Genomic DNA, 13087 nt, shown 5'->3' with positions numbered 1-13087 from the left:
ATTTATACCTGGAATTCTCAGTTCAGGTTCCAGTTATGAGGGGAGCAGGCAACAGCCTTGTGCCAAAATCTCCTCTCCTCCTGCCTGGCATTCATCCATCCCGACAGAGACTTTTCCACAAGGAGCAGTGCCCAGAGACAATTACTGCACTGGAGCAGAAAACAAGCTTCTGAGCCTCTACCTTCACTGAGGCACTTTTAATGAAGATGTGAGGAGGAAAGAAAGAAATAATGTTCTCTTGGCACTTTGGCTTGGAAAATATTAGCATAAACCCCTCCCTTTCTCAAATGAAAAGCAGAAGTTGTTGCAGACAAGAAAAACAACGCTCCTAAAAGAGCCAAACTGTGATGGATTTGTACCACAGGTCTCTTTTCACAAGAAAGGGAACAAGCACTAATTAGCAACAAAAACACACACACTTGGAAGTGAGGGCATCTTAGATGCCAGTCCTGGCTCTGCCATAGCTTTTGTGGGCACTTCTTTAACTACAAGAGGGTGGGAGAGAAGAATGGAAATCCATTCCTCATCACTTGGAGGAAAGACAAGACAGAAGGGGCTGGGGGACACAAGGTTCCTGCTGGTGCCCAGGGAGATGTTTCATAACACAACCAAGAATTTGCAAGTCCAGAAATTGTGTCTGGAATCAACAGGAGAAAGCAGCAAGAAGGGAGGGAGGGCACACAGAGTCTCCCTGGCACCCAACAGTCACACACTCAATCTTAATTTAATGGGAGAGAAGTAAATACCTTCAGAATTAAACCCTTATAATTTACAGTTAAACCCTCATAAACCAGAACAAAGTGGATAACCACCACCAAGGTGATCAGTGAAATGCCCAGGCATTCACTGAACTCCAAAAAGGAAAAAAAACCAAATCCTCTATATAATTATGATGAGCAGCATGGCTTTTCACCCTTCATGAGCATCCCAGCAGATATCAGTGGCCAGGTGGATGTGATACAGGTATGAGTTTCAGAAAGATGACAGCCACTCCATCCCAGTAAATGCATCCATTTAAGCACTGCAATCTAACATTACATTTAATCCACTCTCAAATTGCCTGGCCACAGGTCCCTACCAATTCACCTGCCTGTACTGGCAGATTTCAGAGTTACACACTCAGGCCTGGCCTAGACCCATCAGCCCAAAGAGCCTGGAGAGCAATCACATCAGATTTCTTATTGGAAGGAAAGTAATCAAACCTATCATCACAGAAATTACTGTATCCTCAATAACGATTTAAAGAGCAGTGGAGGCACTCAAGCATGAAGAAAACGAGAAATCTGCTTCCTACCTGACATCTGCTGGATCTTCTGTCACCAGCACATCTGTCTTGCAGCTGGCAAGGGGATTGATGGAAAGCTCCACGGGGGGCACCACGAAGCTCTTACTGACTGGCAGCCACAGCCCTTGACCCAAACTGTAGGTGGACCTGGGAAAAGGACAAACGTGTCACACAGGAACAGTGTCCACAGGGAGTGGTGGCCCTCCACTGCCTGCTGGGCAGTCAGAGCAGTGGTGGCACCATGGCATAAATCAGGGATTTGGTCTTGTCCTGAAAGCCAAATGGGAGAGGAATGACTTGAGATGTGACAGGAGAACAAGGGGATGGGAAAAGTCTTATTTTTATTCCAGGAGGAGTTTCTGTGCATGCTGTCCTCACGTTTGCTGAAGGGACAAGGGGGGAACGTGTCTCTAAAGGACACAAAATGATTCACACAAACTCCTCTTGGTGTCAGAACAGAAAAGCAGAACCTTTATTCTCTGACTCCAGTATTTATGGATTCTAAACAGTGACCAGGGATTGGATAATTAAGTTATCACCTTCCCAAACACACTGGTCATGAGAAACGTCCATCAAAAGACATTTCTTAGAAGGAATGTGATAAACAACTTATGTTTACAGAACTTTCATGGGAAAGTAACTAAAACTATGAGAACATTATCAGAAGGCTTTAATTTTCAGGGCAACAGGAACCCTTTTCTGCCTTCCAAATACAGACAAATCTTCCAGGTCTGTCACAGACAGATGACACCTCACCAGCACAAGAATGAGTTGGGATTGACCAAGAGGTTGCATCCACTGGGATGTCCTCGTGGCTCTCCCTTCCCCAGTGCCCCAGCTGAACCCTCCTCTGGCTCACCTGAGTATCTTCTCTGGCGCCTGCTCTCCTGTGACCAAGTCATATCCCCTCTCCAGGGTCGTGTAGGGCCAGGGCCTGGCAGGAGAGAGACAAAAAACAGCTGAGCACATCACTGGGCTGGGCAAGTGTCACAGTGACCATGGGGAGGAGAAGTGGGCTCCTCACCACCTCACCCACAGGAGCCGGGGCAGACCCAGCCCAGCACCGTGTCCCACTCACCCCTCGCTGTGTCCCCAGTCGCTGCGCACACACAGGTGTCGATGCACGGGGTCCGGGGCGTACCCTTCATGGCAGCTGCACTCCCCTAGGACAGAGCAGGGAAGGATGAGATGTCTCTGGCCCAGAGACATGACTGCAGAGTCAGGCCCTCCTCCCCTGCTGCCCATCTCTGCTTTGTCACAGCCGCTCTGGTCCCTCCTGTGCCTCAGGAGCACTTTGGACTCCAGAAAGCCCCAGGAGATGTGCAGAAGGAGATGTGGATAGCTGTAAGAAACCTCTAGTTACATCTCAGGCAGGAGATTACATGATGCAGTACCCACAGTAGCTGGGGATGGAGTTTCATGATGCAGGAGGTCTGTCCTTAAGCAGTGCTCCTGCAGTCCTGCAGGGCTTCACTCCTCAGCAGGGATCTTGACCTTGCTTGAGCAGAGCAGTGTCCACCCTGTGCAATCCCTGAGGTGGACACCACAACCATCCCACATCCCCTTCCCACCTCTGCTCTGACATCTGGCACCAGGACAAAAAAACAGAGTCTCCTGCGGCCCAAACTCCCACCAAAAGATGCAGAACCCCTCAAAATTCCACCCTCCACAGACAGTTCCTGTGCTGTGTCCCCATCCCACAGTGAATGGGCTCTCAGCCCTGCTCCCCTCTGCTCTCTGGGTGCTGCCTCCCCCTGCTCCTCTCTTTTGACAGCAGGAGAAGACATTTCCCACACCAGAAAACCCAACTGCACTTGGCCCAAATTGATTCAGTGTTTGGTAGAAATACATAACCCGGAGCAAGAAACAGCAAAATCAAAAGATTAATTGGATTTGCACGTGGAGTTTCTGCTACAAGCTGCTGCCAGTGTTTCCCCCTACCCTCCCCTCCTCTCCTGACGGTGCAGCAAAGCTGAGCTGCTGAGGTGGGACCTGGGGAGGATGCTGGGGATGTGGGTACCCCCCTCACAGTGGCAATGCTGACTGGCACCTACCTGCGTGCTCCTCGGGATCCTAAGCAAGTTCTTATAATGCCTCACAGGGATTACAGTAAAGAGCTTTATTGTCAGGAGGGAGCGAGATGGGGATTCAACCACTGAGATTTTTGAGGGAGAGATGCCTGGGAAGGGAGAGGCAGCAAAAAAAAGGAAAAGAGTGGGGGGAAGGAAGAGACGGCTAATGATGTGCTAAAATGCAACAGCACCTTCATGAAATATTCACTGCCTCAAACGCGTCTAATATTAAAGATTAAATGTCCTGGGATTTGTCCTAGCGACTTCGAAGCACTGATTTATGATCTGTCAAAAGCTGCTAACCTCATGATTCATAACAGGAGCAGCAGGAACATTGCTGCTCCAAAGGGAAAGAGTTGGGAGAGAGATGGCAGCGCTTGGCCCTGCTCAGGCTCTGCCGTGCCTGGGGGCTGGGGCGGTCTCGGTGCAAGAAAACACAGGTCCTAATGGCTCCATCAGTGATTTTAAAAAAAGAAAAGTTATTTTTTCCTTGGGTGCTTAGTACGCAAGTTTCCCCAGCCCTGCTGTGGATCATTAATTCCTGGCGCTTATTACATAACAAATATATGCTCTGCAAATGAGAGACATCTCAAAGTGCTTGCGAAGCAGAGCTGGGAGTTTTGGGGCACTGGCTCACGCTCGGCTCCTGCCACAGAAATTAGAGCAAGGAAAGAAATAAACACCTAGAGAGGTCAGCATCCCCATGGCCCAAATTCCTCCCCCCATACTGGTGGCTGGGGGTCCTGGGTGGTGAACCCCCTTCCCACGGTGCAGGAGGGTTTATTTTGTCTGCTGGCTTGTTTACTGCTCCGTCAGTTTGGCACCAGAAGGAGGAACTCTATCAACCAGGAGAAATATTGATTTTATCGACCCCAATCCTGGAGTTTCAGCAGCTACAGCCGGTGCTCAAGACTTTATTGGGAGGTTTATTGGGAGGTTTATTTCAGTAAGTGAGAGGGCAAGTGGTGGCACCAGCTGGGGAGAGATCCAGGGCAGGAGAGGGTGGGGATCAGCTTTCTGCAGGTTTCCCAGGGTGACCTACACCCCTTTGGCAGAGTTTTGGAAGCTGGATAGGAAGGCTCCCAGCACGGGATCAGCTGAGTGCTGCAGTCTGTTGGAAGAGTGAGGACTCCATCACCTCTGGTCAGATGGTTTAGGATCTGTTCCTCTATCAAGAACCATGAGCTGACAATTAGTGGGGCTTCCAAAAAAATTCAGCAGGACCTGCTGTGCTCTTACAGCTTCTCAGGATCTTTTTCCCTCTCCCCAACAGCATTCCCCTTCCTTCTTTGGCCCCCAAAACTACTCTGTTATTTTCAGTCTGTCCCCATCCTTCCCACACACAATGCTGAGCCAAGGAGGATGCTGAGCCTGGCTAACCCCCATGGAATCAGAAACATCTGAAAAAGTGCCTGGAGTGGGGGGAACAGGGTTCCCATACCTCTAAGCCCTCTTCAGGGTGTATTTTTCAACATGCAGTTAAAATAAATCAAACCATCAAAAAGCCAGACTAAAATGTTTTTGTTCAAAGCAGCTGCATCTGAGATGGACACAGTTATCCACTCAACCCTGCTGCAGCTAAGTCAGGATTCAAGCTGAGCTTGAAGCCAAAGTCAACCAAAGTAACCAAGTTTGACAAATAACTGCACCTGGAGCTGGATGAAATTTCCACAGGTCCTGCACACGCCTCTGTGCAGCGTTCAGCTGCTGCAGGAGCACAAATGAATCAGGATCTACCAACCCCCAGAACAAGAATCCTGCTCTCACTGCCACCACCCCACACCCTGCCCATGGCACAGACCTTCCTCTGCTTTGGATTCAGAAGCCACAAACCAGGTTGGATAATCCATGGCAATTTTTCAGCTGTTTCAGCCAAAGGAAGGATGACTGCTCACTCAGAATAAATGAGGGCAGGTCCCAGAGCTCAGCTCTGGAGGTCCAACATTGTATTTCCAGTGTGTTATTAAGCAGGTGGAAGCTTTAGCTCTCTTTTTTTTTTACAGAAAATCTGGAAATTGCTGAACTCTCTTCATTACACTCTCCACACTGTCCTGCTGCCTCTGCTGGAATGAGGAATGGGATCCCACACTGCTCCCACACCCCCCAGCAGCAGAGCAGGGCTGCAGGATGAGCCATCAGCATGCCAGGATAAGCGTGTTAGCCTCATTATGGAGAGAACCGATCCCTGGTGATAATGCTGCCAGAATCCCCCTAATCCACCCATCCAGGGCACAGCAGAAAGAGCAGGCTCCCAGAGTCCCTGTGCTCCCAGGGAAGCTGCTCTGTGCTGGCACTGGCACTTTTATTTAAGGAGCTTTGGCAGTGGTGGAGCAAAGCTGTTGCTTGTCAGCCTTCTCTTGGCGCTGCTGGTGTCCGTGATTCCCTCCTGCAGGATCTCCAGGGCTGGTACTCACCCTTGTCCTGGAGGAATGCCCAGGGCTGTGCCCCAGATGCACAGGTACGTGCTGGGGACAACTCCAGAGCCCAGCCAGGGTGGCAGCCTGATCCCAAAGGCTGTGGGGCTATAAACACACACCTTTCCAGCGGTGTGAGCACTGCACAAACACGCTCACACGTGTTTCAGGGCTGCCTCTCCCACCCAAAGGGATACAGAGCTCAGCCACAGCTGTTGTGTCCTCTCCTCTCTGGACCCACACACCCCTGCAGGGAACACACCAGCCCCAGCAGAGCATCCTCAGTTCCCCTGAGCCCCAAAGCTGCAGCACCACGTTCCCAACCTCCCAGTAAAGCTCTCTGAAAAGCTCCTCTTCTACCCCTGGCAACTGCTGTTCCTGCTCTTCAGGGATGGCTCTTTCCAAACCTGAGCCTCTGCTTCATCCTGATGAGAAATTCAACATTTCTAGAGGCAGTTTAGCACTCAAGGAACAAGACAAAGAAAGTGGTTCCTTCCCTGCTGACCTGGCACAGAGCACGGAGGGAAAACCTGGAGTGAATTTGAGAGTTATCCCTCCTCTGCCCCTGCTGCAAGTCACCCTCCTCACCCTCATCCACCACAGCACTGAAGTGCAAGCTTAACCTCCAAGGTTTGTGCCTGGGTTTAAGCTCTGCACAGATTTAATTCTCATTATCATCTGCTCAGCTCCTACACCGCAACCTCTGAGGAACACAGGAGCTGATGCAGGGAAGCAGAGAGGTCCCAAGGGTGGCCTGTGTGTCACAGCTGTCACCTTCTGGGCTGGGCACTGCCCCACAGCTGGCCATGGAGGGGTGAGAAGCCCCCACAGCACTGGTTGGATGGTCCAGTCAGGGGGTTGGGTTCTGGAGCAGCTCCATACAGCAAAACCCATCCCTCTTCCCTCCTCCCTGCGCTCTTTAGACAAGCACAGAAAATGCCATTACAAGAACATTAGCAGCTGCAGGATTAAACACTCTAATGGCAGAAAATGAGAGTGCAAAGACAGCACAGATAACCTTAACTCGGCCCCTCGCAGGCACGAGTTCTGATTGCTGTTTATGTATAACACTTCAGCCTGGAGCTAAATTAGCTTGGGAGTTAACTGCCTCCTGCCCTGCCTGGTGCACCAGGCAAGCTGAGCCACCACAGGAGAAGGAATGGGATATTACATGGGTTTTGACCAAGTTATTAAACCCCATACCTTAGAGAGACAGAGCCTCATCCTATAAAAGTCTAAGTCAATAAAGGCACTGGGATCCTTCAGTGGTGAAAATAGCAGAAGTGCACAAAAACCAACAAATATTACTTGATGTGCACAGAACCTGTGTGGTGTTAAACTGAGCTCTAGGAAGGAATGGCTGTTTCCATACACACAAATACACCCTCGCCAGGGTTGGTTATTCCTGATTTACATGCTCAGCTCTGCAACCTCCAAATCCCCTTAACAGGTTGCCTTTAAAAAAAATAGCTCTGTGTAAAATGACTTTCATCTGCCTCCTGCCCACAACACACCTCTGTCCTACCCAGACAGCAGTGCCATCTGTGGCTCTGGTGACAAACTGGCCCATTTGGACGATGATGGAAACCCTTTTCTTTTTTTTTTTTTTAATCTCCTCCTGCCACAATTTCCAGAAAAGAACCTTTGCTACTACATTTCATCTGGTTCTTTCAAGCTCGTGCTTACTCCTTTTGTGTGGGGGGGAGATACCAATTGTGGATGCAATGAGAGAATTTTGATGAAGAAAAGTCTGATTTATGGATGGGGGGGAAAAAAATTCAACACATTTGCACCTGCTAATCAAGGTAGCTATCCATCTCATTTATGCCACTGCTCCAGCAAGCCCAACAGCACAAAATCAGAGGCTGTTTCTTCCAGCATTTGGCCCTGAGGGACTGATTCTCCAGCAGGTCTCTTCAGCAATGCCCACAGAATGTGCAAGTGAATCAGTTTTGTGCATACAGAGCAGGTAATTGTGCTCACAAATCAGGATTTGCATATGCTGCTGGAAAGGGATGCTCTCATCCAGGCTGGTAAGGGAGGCCAGCGAGGCACAAGCACTCCTGGATTTTACCCAGGGGTATCCCAGAGCGTGGCACGAGCGGCAGCAGCGGCAGTGCTCCCACATCTCTTCAAAATGTGGAGAGTGAGGAGAGCTGACAGCCAGTCCCACAAGACAGCAAAGCTTCCCTGTTCTGTCTCCAGCAGCACAGGCAGCACCTGCCAGGAGGATGGGGGATTTTGGCTGAACATCTCCAGCCAGGAGAGCACCCTGCCCCGGAGAGGTGCCTGTCCCACCTGATGTGGCAGCTGGGCACGGTCACTGTGTCACTGTGCTGGGAGCAGCCCCTCAGCAATGTCCATTTGTCTCTGGATTTGCAGTCAGACCAACCAGCCTGGTCGTTTCCAAGGCAGGAGGGATGAGGGAGATGACATTTTGCTCATGTGCAGATGTCAGTGCTCCCTCTGAAATGCTCTGATGAGCTGGGGCTTTGCAACACAGGTTTCAGATTTGTCAGGGGGGCAGCAATCATTTAATTAAAGTGTGAGTCACACGACAGAGATGCGAGGGAAGGCAAATTAAGGTCAGGCATTTGTGGATTTTGGCATTTCCTAGTGTTTCAGAGCCTCAGTTTTCACTGCTTCATTCTTCACACTGAAGGAGTACTGGGTGTCCAATGTATTTTAGTGACAATTCCCATCCAAAACTCCAACCCAAAGAGTGTTCAGAGAGAAGTAAGAGTGTCTCCTGAGAGAGACATGTGGCCTGGGCTCTCTGTCCAAAGGTGTGCCAGGAGCCCATGGCACTGCCACCAAGGATAGCTCCTGCCCACAGGGGCTGTCTACAACTCGGAGTAAGGAAGCCTGGGACGAGGATGAACCCACACTGCCATGGAGCGGCTCCAAGGATAAGGCTGACATCAGATTAGCCATAAATGTGCTGGAGGACCTCAGTACTGGCTCTGCTGCTCTTCACAGGGGCAACTTTGAAGGCTTTCAGCCTCCAGAGAGGACAAACTTCATTCCACCATTCTCATGGATGTTCTGTCCAGCCCGAGAAGGCAGAGGACAGGGGAATCCCTGGCACCCATCACTTGGGATGCTCACAGGGAAGATAAAATCCCTGACCCAAAAAGGTTGAAATCCAGACAGGATTTATGTGCTGCAGTAAAACCACAGGCCTTCCTCTCTCGTGGTGATAAAAATAAATCACCCTTAAAAATAGAATGACATTAATAAAAATAAATCTAAAAGTACATGCAGTGTATCATGGGGTTACAGTCTGCCTCAGCCTGGTGGGGAAACTTCTCAGCAGCTAAAGGCTGGTGAATATGATGAACAGACATGGTGCACAATATCCTGTGGTCTGGGGTCAAGCAGGTACTTCCAAAGGCCTAATTTCAGTTCTTGTGAAGTTTAGACCTCTTAAGGTCGATTTAGGCTATGAAGGTCAGCAGCCCCAGCAGCCAGTCCTGCTCCATCCATGCAGATCCAAGTGGCAGGAACAGCAATAAAACTCTGGTTTATTCATGTGCACACTCCCAGGTTGGAGAGAGGGGGAAGAAAGCCACAGACTGATTTCAGGAGAGGGTCCTGAAGGCTGAGATCCAGGCTGCTCTGCCCCCACCATGGGCAAGCAGGGACTGTGGGCACAGGGCTGGGAGCCGCAGAGCAGCTGCTGAGGGTCAGCTCCAGCACAGAGCTGGGGCAGAGAAACTCCCAGGATAATGAGCATTGCTGCCTTCCCTGCAAACAAGATCTGACACATCCTGTTCAAGCGTGGGGCATCCAGCAAGAGCGACAAGCTGCTCTGGGAGCTGGGGACGGCGCGGGAGAGCAGCTCTCCTCACAACCGAGGCCATGCCAGGATCCAGCCAGCCCTGCTCGCTGCCAAGGACAGGGATGGAGAGGGGAGCCACAGGGCTCTTCCAGCAGGGGAGTCGTGGTCTGGCTCCATCCGGGCTCCCCGTGGTTGCTGCTGGAGGCAGAGCTGTTTCTCTCCTCCTCTGAACCAGGGGGCAGCTGGATCCATCTCCCCTCTCCCACTGAGGTGGCTACATTGTGCCAGTGCCTGAAACAAAAATCCTGCTCTGAGACATCTGGATGAGAAGAGCCTCCTCCTGCACCATCTCCATCTGTCAGCGTGGCTGTTGGCACCTCCCTGCCCTCCCTGGGGCTTTAGGTGATGCCCAGGGCTGTCTATACAGGGAATTCATCCAGCATCACCGTTCTGCTGCTGCCATGCCTGCCAGTGCCTCTGTGCAGACAAGCCTTGAGGAACAGGAATATTAAGAAGAGAAGATTGCCTTGACCAGGAAAATGAGTTTGTAAAACCAAGTTCAGTATTTGCATCTCAACTGAGCAGGGAGGGATGAGAACAGGGTCACGCCCAGCACCCCATGAGGTGTTCATGACTCTGAAGGATTTCTTATTCTAATCTGTGTATTAATGACAGTCAGGGCCTTTGGGAGGCTTAGGAAAAGCCTTCTCCACAGTGAGCCATCCTTCAAACCCTCTGGCAGAACCAGACCCCGACATCCTTACCTGCAGCCATGGACCTGAGTGAAGAAGCTCATTGCTGAGGGGAAGCAGCTCGCATGGAGAGCTGGGACTGAGCTGGGATGGCACCTCTGCAAGGACATGGGGGTTTGGGGGCTCTTCAGAGGCTCAGCAAGCCAGGACCACCAGGGACACTTGTCTCCACACCACCAAGAAGGCATCCAAGCCAAAGCTGGTGAGTCACAGCACAAAAACCCAGCAGAGTCCCCAAAACACCTTCCTGTGCAAGGTCCTGTCACCCTGTGCTGTTTGCTGCTTTCTTGGCTCCCTGCAGACTCCAGAACTCCCATGTGGGATCCAGTGGAGACAGAAGGGAAGGTGACACCTGTCCTTTGCCCAGCCCCACACCTGAGTCCCAGCAGGGCTGGCTGCTGCTCCAGGCAGGACACGCTCAGCAGAACACTCATTTAGACATGAGGAAGGATGGCAGAGTTCACAACTCCACCAGGAAGGGCTGGACAACAGATCCAACCCAGGCAACCACCAGGCACGAGTTCTAACAGGAATCATTGTGCTCTACATGTAAATTGGGCCAGAAAACAAAAGGGGTGGAGATGGGGCAAGCTCATGAGTGGGTGTTCCAGGCTGGACAGCAGGACAACCCAACTTAGAAGCAGCTAAACTCCACATGCCTGCAGCTGCCACACCAAACAACTGGTAGATCCACCATTTCAAATCTTCTTCACATGTTGCTGATGGGGTGACCACTTTGTGACCCTGCTAGCACCTCACCAGGCAGAGGTGAGCCAAGAGGGCTCAAAGTACCCAGTGACAGACCTTCTCCCTCACATCTCCGAGCTTTCCAAGGTCTTCACTCTCCCCCAGCTTCCCTTACCTGTGTCTTGGTCACACAGCTGCTCACAGGCGTCAGTGGTCCTCTGTCCACAGAGGTCTCTCACCCAGGGGGACGTGGCATTGATCTGATAGTACAGGGACAGCTTGGCTGGGTTAAGCCAGTCAGAGATGTCCAAGTAGCTCCCCTCGCTCACAACGAAGCTGCTGCCTGGGGGAGTTGGAGAAAAGTGTGTTAGGTGAGTGTGCAAATATGAAAGAAAAACCCCAGATGTGCATTTTGGCCCAACATCAGAACACTGCACCCTTCAGGAGCTGCTGTGATGACAATATCTGCAAAATAATAATGAGTTCACTGACAGCTGGTCCCAAAGAACTTCATTTGACCATTCTTCTTCAGAGGAATGTACTCCAGCAAATGGTCCACCAGCTCCTCTGCCCAGACACTTCCCTACCCTTACACTGCTGGGATTTGACTCCCAGGTCTCTGCAGAAACATGCACCAGTGGAATTATGCTGATCTGCAGTCAGAGCACCACTGCCCCAGCTCAGGGAGGTGCTGTCCTGGATGCTCCTGGAGCTCAGGGCACACATGGGCAGCAGCAGCAGGGCCTGTTCACCTTCTGTTGAAGGTGGGTGGATTGGGCCAACACACAACTTCTTGTATGAGTTGTCTCATACCAGACACCCCCTCACCCTCTCCCTCCTGTGAGTTAGAAGCAAATTTCTGACAAAAATATTTTCTTACAAAATCTTATGCTTCTTTATTTTGCCAAGTGTATTTTTCCCCACTGGCATCTGGGAATATGCATCATCTAATTAGCCAAATAGATTTTCAGTTCAGCCCAATCATTTCCTTATCTAACATCTGAGGCCCAGCATCGCTTGGGGGATTTTGCAGGCACAGAGGTCCTCATTAACTCTGATCTTCAATTACATTGATTATAAGACTGCCTCCATAACAGTGCTGCACAGATCAGAGAGGAGCCAAAAAACCTCTGCCATTAAGTGGTGTTTTGCAAAACTCACCATGGTAAAAGCCTCTAAAAAGAGGGGAGAAGAAACCTGCAGGGAGGAGTGGGCAAGGGAAGCTGCCAGGTAGCCCAGGAACCCACAGCCACCTTTCCACTAAGCCTGAGGTCTTGCAACATGGGAAAGTTTGCAACTGCTGTCTGAAGATTGAAATCCTCCTCAGAGATTACCCAGGGATAGCAAGTCTACAGATCCAAGGCCTATTGTCATGAAACTTTAAGGTTTATGACCCTTAGTAAAAGATTAAGTCACCATTCTTTTAAGCACCAACTTACTTTGATGGAAGCCAAGAGATGAAAAAAGCAGGACAATAAACCTGCAGAAACAACCACCCCACATGAACCTGCTTGAATACAAACTCTGGATCTCCTTTTGAAGAGGATCCCTGATGCTTAGCAAGAGGGAGCCCTCCTCACCCTCATCCTGCACCACATTATCCATGCAAAGGATAAAACAAGCAGAGCCTCAAGTCAAGCATCCCAGTGAGTGACCTCATTTTCAGGCATCCCAAGATCTCAGCACCATCCAAATCCAAGCCCTAATTTCCCATAAACTCAGGTCTTTGACACTCAGAGTGTTTATATACCATAAACATATTCACAGGCACATCTCTACACTCAAAGCCAATGGAGGCTGCCAAGCTACTGACTGCTCGAGCAAATGAGAATTAGACATCGGAATCCAGCGGCTCTGGAGACACAGCAAGGCAGGAGCTGCCCTGCCAAGGCTGCAGGATACATCTCAATCAGACACAAGGCAGCAGTAAATCACTGGGTAAAACCCCCAGCACCGCTGGAAAGCAGAGAAACACCGAGCACAAAGAAGTTTCTTAGAGACACACGGTCTTATCTCCAATTAGTCTTTTCAATGAATTTTTAAATACAGCCTTACATACCAATAACAACAATTGCTGGTTTCTTTTCCCAAACAGA

The 13087-nt window shown here is 50.4% G+C and overlaps 1 protein-coding gene across 1 annotated transcript in view; it reads right to left on the bottom strand.

Annotated features, from left to right (window-relative positions):
- ASTN2 (astrotactin 2) overlaps positions 1 to 13087 on the bottom strand; it is a 252911-nt gene that overhangs the window by 166056 nt on the left and 73768 nt on the right. The window contains exons 7-10 of the mRNA XM_015644984.3: positions 11167 to 11334; positions 2364 to 2448; positions 2145 to 2219; positions 1295 to 1432 (exon numbers count right to left, since the gene is read on the bottom strand). Coding sequence (XP_015500470.1) covers positions 1295 to 1432; positions 2145 to 2219; positions 2364 to 2448; positions 11167 to 11334 — 466 coding nt within the window. The remainder of the gene's footprint in view (positions 1 to 1294; positions 1433 to 2144; positions 2220 to 2363; positions 2449 to 11166; positions 11335 to 13087) is intronic.

The sequence above is a fragment of the Parus major genome, chromosome 17 (assembly GCF_001522545.3).
Source record: "Parus major isolate Abel chromosome 17, Parus_major1.1, whole genome shotgun sequence".
In the NCBI taxonomy this organism is placed as follows: Eukaryota; Metazoa; Chordata; class Aves; order Passeriformes; family Paridae; genus Parus; species Parus major.
The sequence above is the reverse complement of the archived record's forward strand: the minus strand, read 5'-3'. Positions and strand labels throughout refer to the sequence as shown.